Source organism: Capricornis sumatraensis, chromosome 16, assembly GCF_032405125.1.
Source record: "Capricornis sumatraensis isolate serow.1 chromosome 16, serow.2, whole genome shotgun sequence".
Classification (NCBI taxonomy): domain Eukaryota; kingdom Metazoa; phylum Chordata; class Mammalia; order Artiodactyla; family Bovidae; genus Capricornis; species Capricornis sumatraensis.
In genome coordinates this window covers 38,413,745-38,428,024 of record NC_091084.1, presented here as the reverse complement: position 1 = coordinate 38,428,024, position 14,280 = coordinate 38,413,745, and the positions used below count along the sequence as shown (strand labels likewise).

Below are 14,280 nucleotides of genomic sequence, written 5' to 3'. Positions count from 1 at the left end.
TATGGCCGTGAGCACTCTTAAATAAATACGAAGGTACACTATTTTCTTCCAAGTGACAAAATGGCTCAAGAAATCTGATGGGGCCGTTCCTATGTCCTGGTGATCAGATTCTGGTTGTCCCATGAGGTGAACTGTCCCATTTGCTGACTTTCTCCCATTGAACTACTCAGGGTGAGGCTCCCCCGTAGGCAATCAGTCCTGGATTCAGGAAGGTCAAGATGGCATGGCTGAGCTCCCTGTCATTAGGAGATGAGGAAGGAAGCCTCACTGCCCTCCCAATGCATCAGCACATCTCCAGAAAAATCCTCTCATGACACGGGCAGTTAATCTTGTTCGCACATTGGCATGACCCCCACGTGGCCACAGATGGAGGGAGTGAGCCAGAGGAACTCGTCTGCTGCCCCAGGAGTGATCTGTTCCCCAGAATTAACAGTAGGAACATCCCATTTAGGGAATGTATTTCCCCTCCTTCTCCCTCCCTATTGTCTTCTTTCATTCTCTGGATGTATCATGACAATTTGCCTCTGTCTTTGCTCTGAGGCTGTCATGCAGCTTCTTGCATCCTGGGGATTTTGCAAAGAACTCTCTAGATGTGCCAGATGGGACAGGCAGCTCAGTGAAGAGGTGCCAGCCCATGACAGCATCCCTGTGGACTCCTACATGGCCCACAGCTTTGGGCTTTAGGATTGGCCGCAGGACTCTCCTGCCTGGCAGTCACCACTGTTGACCCTTGCTGCTAAATGGCATTCAGGAGAAATGCCACCGATGCAGATCCTACCACTTGTTGCTTAACTGAATTAGGGGAAAATTCTGGCAAAAGATTCAAAGTCACGGTGAACCTCAGGGACATTCTTGTTGAAGTGTAAGTCTCTACACCTGTATCCAAATACACAGCTCTACAGCCATATATACACCGATGTTCAAAAACAACTATATAGGTATTAAGTAGTATCTTGTTTCAGAAATGCTTCCAGATGTTCTGGGGACATAAAATCACTATGTACATCTTTTGTATCTAGCAGGAGAAGGAGGTGAAAAGGGTTGAAAAGTTCTTTGGGGAAGGAGGGTGAGAAAAAAGAATTATTAAATTAATGCCACCAACGATTTTTTTTTTTAAATAAATAGTAAGTGGACCCTTGACATTCTGGAATGAATAAATTATTTAAGAGAAAAATGTGTTAAGACTGAATGTCAGGGTTAAAGGCAAAGGGATAATGGATGTAGTGAGAGGTGGTCTCAGGCAGAGAAGACCACCGTGTCGATATCTGGTGTGGCGATCGCTCTAGTGCGTGCACGTCATACCACGTCACACTGATGGCACGTCAAGAGGCAAACACGATTGGGTACATGCACTGTGGCAACCTTGTTCATTCCTTACAATATCTTGTCTCCAGATTCCTGAGTACTTTACCATTTTCTGGAAAAAAAAAATATGTGTGGTTTGCTATTTTATTTTAAGATGCCAAAGATTGTCTAAGACTTTGCAGTGTCTCCTTTAAGACTTTCAAAATATTAAGATTCAAAAGTTATGAAAAAGTTTGGCACATTCAAAGTTTAACTCTACATGTGGAAAAATGGAATTCCGAGGCCTTTTGAATATGCTCTGCATGCAGCTGCACACGCCGTGGACTTGTTCTGTTTCACAATATGAAATTCTCAGTTGTTTTCTAAAATAATTCAGAATAAAAACACATTCACAACCTGTAGGCCGGCACAGCATACCTGAGTGAGAATGTTTAACCCCATCTAAAACAGTAACTTAAACCTTTATCAACATCCAAAAGAAAAAAGTAAGACAAAAATATAAGACTTGTAAGACAGCTATGGGTTGAGATAAGTTTTCAAGTCCTGGTGTCTCATATTTAATATGTCTTCACCTAAATTAAAAAACAACAACAACAACAATAACGACAAAAAAACTCAAGTTCATGAAAAATCAGGGAAAACTTAATCTGTCTCACGCTTTACGAAACAATTAAGACCATTCTGCTGATGTAATTGTGGAGCCACAAATGCATGCGGGCTCTTTAAGAACTTTTTTTGTTGGGGGAGGGGAAGTGAAATGTCAGAGTATTTTAATTCAGCAAACAAACACTCCTCAGTTGGCACTGACAGCTTCCGGGGCTTCATTTTCACTGCTATAGTCTGATTTGGGGTCATCTTCATAGTCGTCGTACATTTCCATTTCATCCTCTCCATTAATCATTTCATTTCCAGCTAGGCTTCCACCGTCTGTCTTCATACCATAAGAGCTCTGGATGACCGGGAGGCTGGGCTCTGGGCTGGCCGAGGTGCTAGAGCAGTCAGATGTCATCTGAGGTGATGGTGTGGTAGTTGCCATAGTAATAGCACCAGGATACACAACACCTGTTCCTGTGGTGATTGGAATCTGAGGCTGCTGCCTGTATAGATTCAAAAACATAAAATAAAACAGAGGGAAATATCTATATACACATGTTCTTCTGGGTGGCTTTGGAATTCATCCCTCACACAGTCTCAGAGGGGAGTCTGTTTGAAATTGTAAGCAAATGATGAAATGGGACAAAGGTGTTTCCTGGAGGAGTTCTGCAAACCTCCCTGATGATGTAGTTGCGGTTAAGCAATACAATGGAGCAACTTATTGATGGTCTTGCAACATGGAAGCAAAGCTTTGATAACCCTTGGCATCTGGAACAAATACTGTAGTTAACTCCACAAAGTTACTTGTGAGATCATTTTTTTAGGATCTCCCAGAACATTACAAAAAAAAAAAAAAATAGGCTGGTAACATGAGACATACTATAACGACACTGTTAAGCAGGTTTATGTTTTCACCTTGGCTTGAGAGTTGTACAAAGAAAAAATCAAGATGAGGAAGGATCCTATACATCCCAGAGTCAGATTCAGTAAAGCATTATTTGGTATCCATGTAAATGTCTACTTATTTCTGTGGTTAAACCTGTAGGCAAGCTCGTTGAAACTTCTATTTCCTAATTATGGAAGGATCATCTTGGATGTCATTACTCCTGTGGCCCTGGGCTGGAGCCAGGGTTGAAGGAGTCAGGAGTGAAGAACATTGAGAGCTTTGCTACTTAACAGAATGACACACGTTGCCTCATCCTAGACCCTAGCAGGTGCCAAGGCTTGGTCACACCAGATCAGTCCGTCATCATGTCACTCAAGTTCAAATAAACTTACCAGAGCCTTTACAAAGGTCAGTCTCTCCCTCTGCAGGGAGACATGGCTATCTGTCTCTCGTTTCCCTTGAGGCATTGTAACTTGAAATATTGAAAGCATGAAAGACCTACTACCTGGGTTGAAGAATAGGACTGAAACCATGCAATATTAGATGCAATATTCACCAAGTGCTTCTCAGTCTTTAAGGACATTAATATAAACTCACTTCACACTGTCCTTGTAACTCTTTTCTGAGCCTCAGTTTCCATCCATTTACAAAAGCTGGGATCACAAGTCCTGGAAGGTCCTTCCACCTTTTAACACTTGACTTCAGGTTAGTCGATCACTTGAACTATTCTTATCCAACCCCCCTACATTGAAACTTTCTATCCACCTCAATCTAAGAGGAAAATACTCTGCATTTGTGAAGAATTAACTAAGTTACCAGCTATTTTTTTAACATCCTGAAGGAGTATAATTTCTCAAGGGTTGTATGCTTTCCAGCCTGGTAGAAGGAGAAATGACAGAAACGGCCTAAAATCACGCTGTGGGGTATCTGATAGTGCTATCTTTAACAACCTCTGTCAAACACTATGAGGCATAATATTGATGCCTTAACCTTTAACTAACATAAAATATTTTCATATAGATTATCTCATCCAGTTAACATTGTAACTCCATGAGGTATTACTATCCCCAGTTTTCAGATAAAGAAAATGAGACCTTGCTTAAGATCCTATATTTAGTAACCAGCACTGCTGAGATTTGAAGCTAGATCACCTGACTTGAATTCCATCATTTTTTCCTTTAAAGATATTCAGTATACAGATACATTATGCTTACTATACTCCATAAAAATTCCTGAGCTTGCAGAGCCTATAGGCATCCAGCTGATACTAAGCACCTGACATTGATCCGTTTTCTATGGATCACAGTGATATTTTGACTGTACCGAAGAAGAGGATAGAGAAATCTGAATCCATGTGTAGAAACATCTGATAAAATATGGGCTTCCCTTTCATAGAACCAAATTCTAACAACAGTATACTTCTTGCTTTCTAAGTTTGGGGCAAATTGACACAAATTAAATTTTATGCTAACCTACCCAAGGTAATAAATGCCTCATTATTATTATTATTTTTTTTTTTTACTGAGTTTGGATAATTGCAATAAAAATATTTTTGCCATAATCACATAATGAGTGTAGAGTGAAAACTTTTACTGCAATATTAACCCATTTTACAGATTTCCCAATTTGGTAAATGAATCTGTATTTGTTTGCTCTTAGTGTTCCATTACCAAACTATAGAACTAGTTTGTTTCATATGCAAACTATCAAATGGTACATTTTCTTTTCATGAAGGACATTTTCTTTTTGCAAAGAATAGGTGGTCATTTTTGGCAGTATTTTAAAATCAAAATATCTATATAGCTATTAAATAAATTTGAATTGACCTCTTGTTATGTGCTATGGATAATGCTTAGATGTTTTTACATTATCTTCTTTAATCCCCAAATAAGTCTGAGAGAGAAATATCACTTCCCCTATTTTACAAATGAAGTAACCAATTAAGTTCCAAAGATTTTTTGTTGTTGTCCAAAGTGGCACAGGTACCATCTCCAGGAGTTGAAATCTTTCTTATTTCTCAAATTCTCTACTAGATATCAATCTTAGAGTGAGTAAGGTAAGCTCAGACTATCAGGAAAGTACTTAATCTGAATCAGAATCCAACTCTTCTACACTGAGTTGCACATATTTAACAGTGTTTGGACATTAACTTGGTAATGGAACACTGAGAATAAACAAACAAAACATCTTTCTGAAAGCGAGACAGGAGATATTCAAAAGCCTACTACTAGATGGTAGAGGGATAGTAGATGGTGTCACCCGCTGCCTACAACCCCCATCGACTTCCTGTCTGGTCTATTCCCCTTCATTCCTTGAAGATAGAAATGCATATAAAACTTCTTATCTGATTTGTATGTTAAAAATATCATCTCAACCTTAAAGGTGCAATACTGAACTGCTGATCATTCTCCCATATACCTGCTCCTCTCATAGCCTTTCAGATCTTGGTTAATGAGTACTTCATCTTCTGACTGTGGGGGCAAATCCTATATCCCTATATCCAAGCCATCAGTAACTCCTATTGGTTTGCTCTCAGGAATATATTCAGAATCCCTCCACTTCTGCCACCTCTAGCTCTACAAAGCTGGTTTAAGCCACCATCAACTCTAATTTGTTTTATTGTAAGAGTCTGCCTCCTTAGTTCAGGGCACATTCCCTTCTGACAATATGTCAACCCTGTAGATAGAGTGATCTTTTTAAAACCTAAGTCATATCACAATACTCTTTTGCTTATAACTCTTCAATGTCCATCCATCTCACCCAGAATCAAATTCAAAGTCTTCACAATGGCCAACAAGTCCTTTCAGAATCTGGCTCCCTACTACCTCTGACACCTAGTTAGTACTCGTCCCACCTACTCATTATGCTTCTATTGCTCTGACCCCATTATTTCTTGAACAAGCCAGACTCAATCTCATCTCAAGATCTTTGCAGTTCCTGTTCGTTCTGCCTAGCTCTCCCAGATATCTGCATGGCTGGCTCCTTCACCTCTTCAGGTCTTTGCTCAAGTTTATCTTCTCAGTGAGGTATCTATATCCACTCATTTTAAAATTGCACTCCATCCTCTAAAACTCCCTACTCTTTTTCCTCATTTACTTTGTTCTAAGGCACTTACTACTATCTGATATTTATTCATTCACTCATTAATTGTCCAGTGTCTCCCACTAGAATGCAAGCTTCATGAAGATAGGATGTTTCACTGATAAAGACTGAGATGTTTCACTGTTTAGGCAGAGCCTGAAACATAGGAAAAGACTTTGATGCTAGGAGGGATTGAGGGCAGGAGGAGAAGGGGACGACAGAGGATGAGAGGGCTGGATGGCATCCCTGACTCGATGGACGTGAGTCTGAGTGAACTCCGGGAGTTGGTGATGGATAGGGAGGCCTGGCGTGCTGCGATTCATGGGGTCGCAAAGAGTCGGACACGACTGAGTGACTGAACTGAACTGAACTGAAACATAGGAACCACTCAACAAAAATCTGTTGAATACATGAAATGAATGAATGAATGAATGAACTAGTGAATAAAGGGAAAACAAGTGAAAGGCTGGGTAGCCCATTCTAGAGAAGAAAAGATGTAATGCTCTTATGGGAGCAGAAGGTAGTGGAGGAGGAATGTGAATATAACTATCTTTAAATGCTTGAATGATTTTCTTCACACAAAAGGAAGAGATTTGTTCTAGAATGGACCAAAGAAGAGGATCAGAACCAATTTACAAAGTAGCAGAAAGGCAGAGTATGGCCTAGTTAAGAAGAAAGAACTTTCCAGCTTTAGAAGATGTTCCATAAGGAAACTGGCTCCCTTGGAAAGTGGTGAGCTCTCTAGCCCTAGAAGAGTTCAAGCTGAACTTAGAAGGACTCCCACAATGACTACAGAGGCCCCTTCTGGGTTACCATTGATTCTGAAGATACAAAATCATAAGCTGACTGTTATGCTGGCCTTGATACCTCATTGTCATTATCAGCGTAAAAATAGACTAAAAAATTTGAGTATAGCTTTCAAGAGTTTCCAAAATACTGTTTTGCCCAACATATCTTACTTTAATGCCAGATAAAATTCCTAGGATAGCCTCTTTATGTGTTATTGAACACTTTCATATTTCTTCCTTATATTCATGTTCTCCTTCATGCCAAAATAGGAATATCTACCTGTACTTCTGGAGAAGGAGATGGCAGCCCACTCCAGCATTCTTGCCTGGAGAATCCCATGAACAGAGGAACCTGGTGGGCCACAGTCCATGGAGTCTCAAAGAGCCAGTCACAACTGAGTGAACACTCACTCACTCACCTGTACTTTCCACCAGGCTGACCCTACCCAAACCTCAAGTCCCCTTCTTCAGGAATGGACTACAGTTGGCCCTAATGTGTAGTAATCTCCCTTCCTCTGAGCTTTATTGCTCATCTGTATAATTGAAATTAGTACTTCATTATACATCATATGGAGCACCATGCAATGTATTCTGTGTGTGCATGTGTACATGTGTAGGTATAATAAACTATTATTTGCTAACCTATCCGTGTACGTCTTTGGCTTCTCTGACTATAGCATTCTCTGAGAACTCATTGTGGATAGAATTAATGTACTATATCAACTTAGTACAGTGTTAGGCCCACAGCTGGTTTCAGATAGGCCCAGTCCGTTACCAACTGACTGACTAATCAATTAACAAAATGGAAAATCCAGCCAGCATGCTTAAGCTTTGTCTATCGGAAATTACTTTCCTGAAAAGCATTTTTCCTTCCTTTACAGATCAATTGCAAAGTCAAAATTCAAACATTGCAGATTTTACAAATAGGAATAGCTGGCAAGCATTGGGCTTTACAAGTAATGAACGTGCACATCAAAACAAAAGTTGTAGATGTTTGTAAAAGTATACATATGTAGCTGATATGAGTAGAGATGGCTAAGAACCCTCCCTCCTAGCCCAAGTAGAGTTTGAGTTGACCCTGATAAAGTCCAGCATTGTGGTTTCCAAATCCCAAGAACATTCCTGGAATATATAATCTAGCTTTGGCAATTGCAATGGAACTATTTATTTGTGTTGTCAAAGGCCCTGTTTGCTGATCCTTCAGACTTTTACAGTATCTATAAATTAAGGCAATGAAGTCTGTTCCTCAGGAGATAAACCTAGAAGTTGCATATCTTTTTATATTACCTATTAGAGATTCTAATCCAGCTTTCTCTATAGGAGGAAAAGACTAAAAATAGTATGTCTAGTCTATTCTACTCAATTAAATTTGTAAGTATCTTACAGGCTTGATTCAACCTCTTTAAGATCAAGATGGCAAATGTTCAAATCACTTATACCACAATCCAGTAGAACATAATTCTTTACAATATGAAATATATACCTGACACATAGTATCATTTCTCTAGAATAAGAATATTTGCTCTAATTTGGGACTTACTATGTGCTAGACATTGTCCAAGCACTTTGGATATATTAAGTTATTCAGTCTTCAGAAGGGTCTGATGTTGTAGGTATTATTGTCATCCCCATTCTATATATGAGGAAACTGAGGTACACAGAGTTTAAATAAGTTTCTCAAGAGCAAGTGGAGAGTTCAGAAGAATGAAAGGCACTATGGGTTTCCCAGGTGGCTCAGTGATAAAGAATCTGCCTGCCAAGCAAGAGATGCAAGTCCAATTCCTGGGTTAGGAAGATCCTTTGGAGAAAGAAATGGCAACCTACTCCAGTATTCTGGCCTGGGAAATCCCATAGACAGAGGAGCCTGGTGGGCTGCAGTCCATAGGATCACAAGAGTCAGGCATGACTTAGTGACTAAACAACAACAAATGCACTAGCTCCTAGAGCCAGGAAGAAGCAGGTCTAGTATTGTAGCCAGAACAGTCTGGCTCCAGAATAGATGTGCTTAACCACTTACACTATGCAGTCTCTAAACAATTCGTAGGCTCTAACTGAAAGTTTATGATTGCAATGGTGAAAAGGAAAGATGTTTTACATAAGCCTGGTCTAAATCTTAGCTCTGCACTTTACTAGCTGCGTGACCTTGGACAAATTATTTAACATCTATGAATATTGTGTTTTTCAACATTGTAGTGAGGATGATATTGCCGGTCTTATAAGTTTCTGTGTTTGCAATAATTGGTATAATTAACTCAGCATAATTATTCAATAATTTACTATTATTGTTACTCAAAAAGTAGCTCTAATTTTAATATTTCATAGTATCTGCATAATTCTCTATGAGGTAAATTACTGAATAAAACTTCAACAAATTGGAAATAAATTTCATTTGGCCATAGTTGTTTGGGAAAAGACAATGTTGTAGCTCTATGAACCCTAATTATCATCTTAACATTAATAGTCCTCCTATTGGGATTATTACAAAACTCTGATACTTAATCTATCAATTGAAAGGGTTAAATCCAAGGTTAGAGACATTACTCCGTTTCATATATTGATAAATTCATTTCATAAGAGCTAAGTAAAAAAAATCTAACTCACTGACCTTCCAGTTGTATCATCAGTAAAATGCATGGCAATGTTGAGCCATGTATGTAACATTATTGCCTTGAAAGTTATGCACATCTTTTCAAAATCAGCTATAAAAATTGATTTCATCCCCATTCCCTCAAGATGTCAATAGAAATCTTTGAATTTCTTGTTTGTCTTTCCCTCTTGTAATAACCCCACATCTAATGAAGATCAATTTCCAAAGATGAACCCTAGGAAGTTAATAATCTATCAAATACAACTACTTAAAAGAGAATACTAATTCTTAAGTGGAAACAATATCTGGCTTTATGTAGCAAGTATTATTAAAATTGGGCAGAGGAAAATACTCAGCCTTGAAGATTAAAGAATAAAGTATTCTGGCCATTGCTTGCACATCCATAGCCCTATTCCTCAGTTTAAAATGAGCCTTCCACAAAAGACCTCCTACACTATCAGGATCCTTAGTCTCTAAATTTCAAAGTTCTTTTATGCCACTGTATACCACAATAAAATACCTTATTTTCTCTAGATTCCAGGAGCTCTTCCTCAAAGAGCATAATTATACTCACGACTGTGCAGAATTGGACTGTGAGGCCTCTTTTGAAGCAATGTAGTAAGGCCAGTTTCTCAGTCATTTGGCATGACAGAGACAGAGGCCTGATTTAATCCTTTACTTCATCTCACCTTTCAGTAGCGATGAGTGCGTGCTAAATTGCTTGTCATGTCCACCTCTGTGTGACCCTATGGACTTCAGCCTGCCAGGTTCCTCTGTCCATGGGATTTCCCAGGCAAGGATACTGGAGTGGGGTACCATTTTCCACTCCAGGGGATCTTCCCAACCCAAGGATCAAACCCTCGTCTCTTACATCTACCTGCACTGGCAGGTAGGTTCTTTCACAAGCGCTACCTGGAAGCCCTCAGTAGCCATCAGACCTCTTAAAGCCTCAATTTCTTTATTTTAGAGGATTATGTAGTTTGTATACCTAAAATACCTCATATACAGTAGGCATTCAATAAGTGGTAGATGCTATTGAGTTGCTTTAGAGTTTCATTTTACATACATTGTTATGTGTTGAGGTATTTTGATCCAGAGCTATTGTCAATGTTGCTTTCGTAAAGGGGACTAAATAGAATTACTGCATCTCATATATTCAAATAAGTATCAGGGAGCTAAAATGGTGCTTTTGCTAATCTTCTAGACTATGGTAAAAGGGACCCACTATGCAACACAGGGGACATGACAGGAGAGAAAGATTGGAATGAGAAAATGTCTCAAATTTAAACTTTCGATTCTCTGTTCAAAAGAGATTATATACGTCTTCAGGGATACACTAACAGGATTAAAAGAAGACATTATATGGTCTTAAATCTACATTTTCTTACCTACAACTATACTTCCTAAAGTGTACTATGATTTGGTATATTTCATAAATACTCTAATTAGCATGTGAATTGCCCAATTATAGTGTATTGTACTTTTGGAATTAAAAGCATTGCTTTTTAAAAAATGTAAACATTTATAACACAGAAAGATTTGATATCCTATTTTGGCACATCTTCATCTGCTAATATACAGGGATCCTCAAATAGGGATTTGAGCCTCACTTTACTTCAAAAAGGTTCTATAATACATAGACTGTGCCATTCCTCACACAGGACTCAGGCATATTCTGAAGGCATAGTCATTGATTGTCTAATGTGATATAAAAGATAGTTTTACTGTGATAGCAAATCCATGTTTAATAAGGATACTAATGATAGGAATTCACCATTATCGATATTATACTAAGATTATACAAAGCATTTTTAAAAGCATTGCCTTATTGAGACAGGTACTATTATTTGTTTCACTTCACACATGAGAAAACAGAAGCTTAGAAAAGTTAAATAACTTGCCCAAGCAGATGGCACAGTCAGTGTCTGAAGCAAGTGCTGAAGCCCAGGCTTCTCCCTAGGACACTCTAGTGTAGTGTATAGTGACCCAGACTGCTGTCATTGGCCTTTTTGTGTGTGTGTATTCTATTTACCTTTCCAAATTAGTTTTCTGTTTTCAGACACATGCTTCTGAAACCAACCTTTTGTTCCATGAGGTTATTATTATTTTTTTAACGTCCTTAAAAATAAGAGGTTCTTTACTCCTCCTTTAAGGCATCTCTTTTCTTCACCTCAAGTGAAGCTTTCTTATGTTCTTGACACAGCACAGCTCCTTAGTTCCCCTTCCAGTCAACAGTGAACACAAATTCCTCTCTACTTCTTCCACTTCTCTCTCTCAAGCCCTTCCTAAGTGTCTCTCCAGTCCGATTCCAGCTGCCTCAGGCCGGGGCCTCCAGAACAGTCCTCTGGTTTGCCACCCCCCTGGGCTTCTAGGTCTGAGTGTGCTGGAACATATAGGCATCTGTATCCCCACTTAATTCTGATGACTGTGGTTACAAGAGGCCTCTTTTAAATGCAGACAGCCAGTCAGCCAAGTCGAAATTTATACCAGAAATCTATTACCTAATTTTTAAACAAAATGACATGAAATCAGACTTGAAGATATCAAAAACATGCCTAGTTTCTGATTTAAGCAAGAAAAATCCACATTGTTACTGCTTCTACCACAGAATAATTTACTGCAACAGGAGTTCTGGATCTTATGCCAAAAATGAGGTCCTCTAACCAATGTCAAGGCCAATTATCTTGTGGTAGATCCCACAACAAAAGCAGACTATTGTGATTAGAGTCAGAAGCACCACCCAGAGAAGCTGGAAAGCTTCTGGGGATTTCTTAAGGTTAGTTTTTTTTTTTTTTTCCTCTCTCTCTCTCTCTCTCTGTCTACTTAAATAAACTACCAGAAACTTTGTGTGTGGGCACTGAATATCTCAGATGAGTCTGAGAGACAATGAAAGGGGTAATCAGTTGCGAGCAATCTGTTGCATTTCTTTTGATTTGAGCGGGAGCCACGCTGCCAGGTTGTGTAGTCCTGATAGGCCCCATCTATCACAACCTCCTCCTTGCCCTAATCTCCTTCGCAGACACACTGCCAGTAGCCATCCTGTGGTTTCTTACTGGGACAGGAAAGCCCAGGTGGCTGAATGCAGGAACACTTACCCCACAGTAAAGAACTGCCTCATCTCCTGTCTCCGAGACCTCATCAGTTGCTTGTATTCCCCAATCCGGAGCTTCTTGCCATCGACAATGCAGGTGCGTTTCGGTCGAGGTTTGTATTTATAGTTCGGGTACTTCTCTAAGTGGATCTTGCTTAGCCGGGCCTGCTCCTCATAATAAGGTTGCTTTTCTTGGTTGGACATGGATTTCCAACGAGATCCTAGACACAAACATAGCCTTTAAGTACCAAGTGGTCAAGGCAACCTACTCCTGGTGAATACTGTGTCTACCTTCCCGCCACTTCACCCACCTGGGCTCTGAGTATCTCCTATTACCACATGTCATCCAGCCTCACAACTAGCATTTTAGATGACAGAGCAAAGAGTAATTGGATGCGACCATTTATTACATTATTTTTCTCAATAATTTAAAATCTGATGCTACAATAAGTATATCGTTTTAAAACATGTCTTTGCTACTTAAAGATCATCTCTACATCAAGGTCATTTCCCCACCTATCTGCATAGGGTTAAAAACCTGAATTTCCTAAGTATACTTTGGACAGAATACTCAGGAACAACTCTCTAGGTTCCAGTAATTGAAACAACTCTAACACTCCAAGCACCTTTGGCGAAGCTATCCTTTGATAAGATGTTAGCAAATGTTGATATTCTTCCATATATAAAAACCTAAGGTGCACACTGTCTCCCCTGGCCTGAGGTAATTAAAAAGCCTAAACTCTACTCAAGAAGTTATAACTTTAGAACCGGAAGGTACAGTTGGAATTATATATACCATTTTCAAGTACTCTAAACAATTCATTCAAAGCCATACCAATAAAAGTAAGAAATTTTTAATACGGTTTATACAGGAAGAAGGAAAAGTATTCACTTCTCTAATATTGTTTATAAAGAATTATCTAAACACTTGACGAAGAAGGGATGTGTTTTTTTACGTGTATCAAATTGCATTTTTGTGTGTCGCTAGTGAATAAAGCGGTAACAGCTGTGCTGACTGGATGCTAGCTGTTCTTCGGTGGAGATTTTTCATATATAAACAAATGGAAAAGTTGTACAAATATTCTCTGTAGCCAGCAATATCCTGGTCTGTTTTAATAGCACATCCATCCCTGTTTTCCTGATTGTTGTGCAAAAGTTGTGTAGAAAGTCTACACGGACAAGGATCTCTGTGTTCAGCTGGCTCCCAGCAGCTTAAAGCCCCAGTTAATGGAGGATTTTTGGTGCTCTTAAAAATGCTTGTGCTTAAAAGTTTACACTTTAATGAATACACTTACTATACTCTTAATTTTTTTTCACAGAATGCACATCAATAATATAGATTCCCCTCAGCTGCCAACATGGAAACAGAGAGGTTCTGTGCCCATCGGTGAGCTTACTAATACTGCTAATAAAATGGCCAAAAAAGAGAAAATTTCAAAGTTAGATATCAAAATTTAGGGACAGAAAAATAATAATTTTCTTTGGAATATCTATTAATTAGAAAAAATTTAATATATCCATCATGGTTTGAAAGGTCTTTAAATTCATAAGAATGATGCCCTGATATATATCTCTGAAAGTCTAAAAATAAAACTCCACTTAATTGTAATGATTTTTAGTATCTACCTTGAAATTCAAACATCAAAAAGAAAAAGGGAAAAACTATTTTAACATTTTAACACTATTTGATCTTATGCATGTTCTAAATTTTCATAGGGGTCACTGCCTCAACTGTCTCAGAATCAAGTTAAATTATTTATACAGTGACAAAACATGTGTATTTGTGTATGTCCAGATCACTGATATTTACTCAGGTTAAATATTTATTGCTTTTGAACAAAACATTTTAAAAAAGAAAACCACAGCTTAAGTCTCTAATGTTTTTCAGCTTCTTAAACAGCTCCCTTTGAGATTCTGTCACATCATGACAGCTTAAATAGAACAGTGC

The 14,280-nt window shown here is 38.7% G+C and overlaps 1 protein-coding gene across 4 annotated transcripts in view; it reads right to left on the bottom strand.

Annotated features, from left to right (window-relative positions):
- Positions 1–2,098: 2,098 nt before the first annotated feature.
- Positions 2,099–14,280, bottom strand: part of SOX6 (SRY-box transcription factor 6) — a 408,021-nt gene continuing 395,839 nt past the window's right edge. For all 4 annotated transcript variants that reach the window (XM_068988346.1, XM_068988348.1, XM_068988347.1 and 1 more), the window contains 2 exons: positions 12,337–12,553; positions 2,099–2,402 (listed from right to left, as the gene is read on the bottom strand). In XM_068988346.1, coding sequence (XP_068844447.1) covers positions 2,099–2,402; positions 12,337–12,553 — 521 coding nt within the window. The remainder of the gene's footprint in view (positions 2,403–12,336; positions 12,554–14,280) is intronic.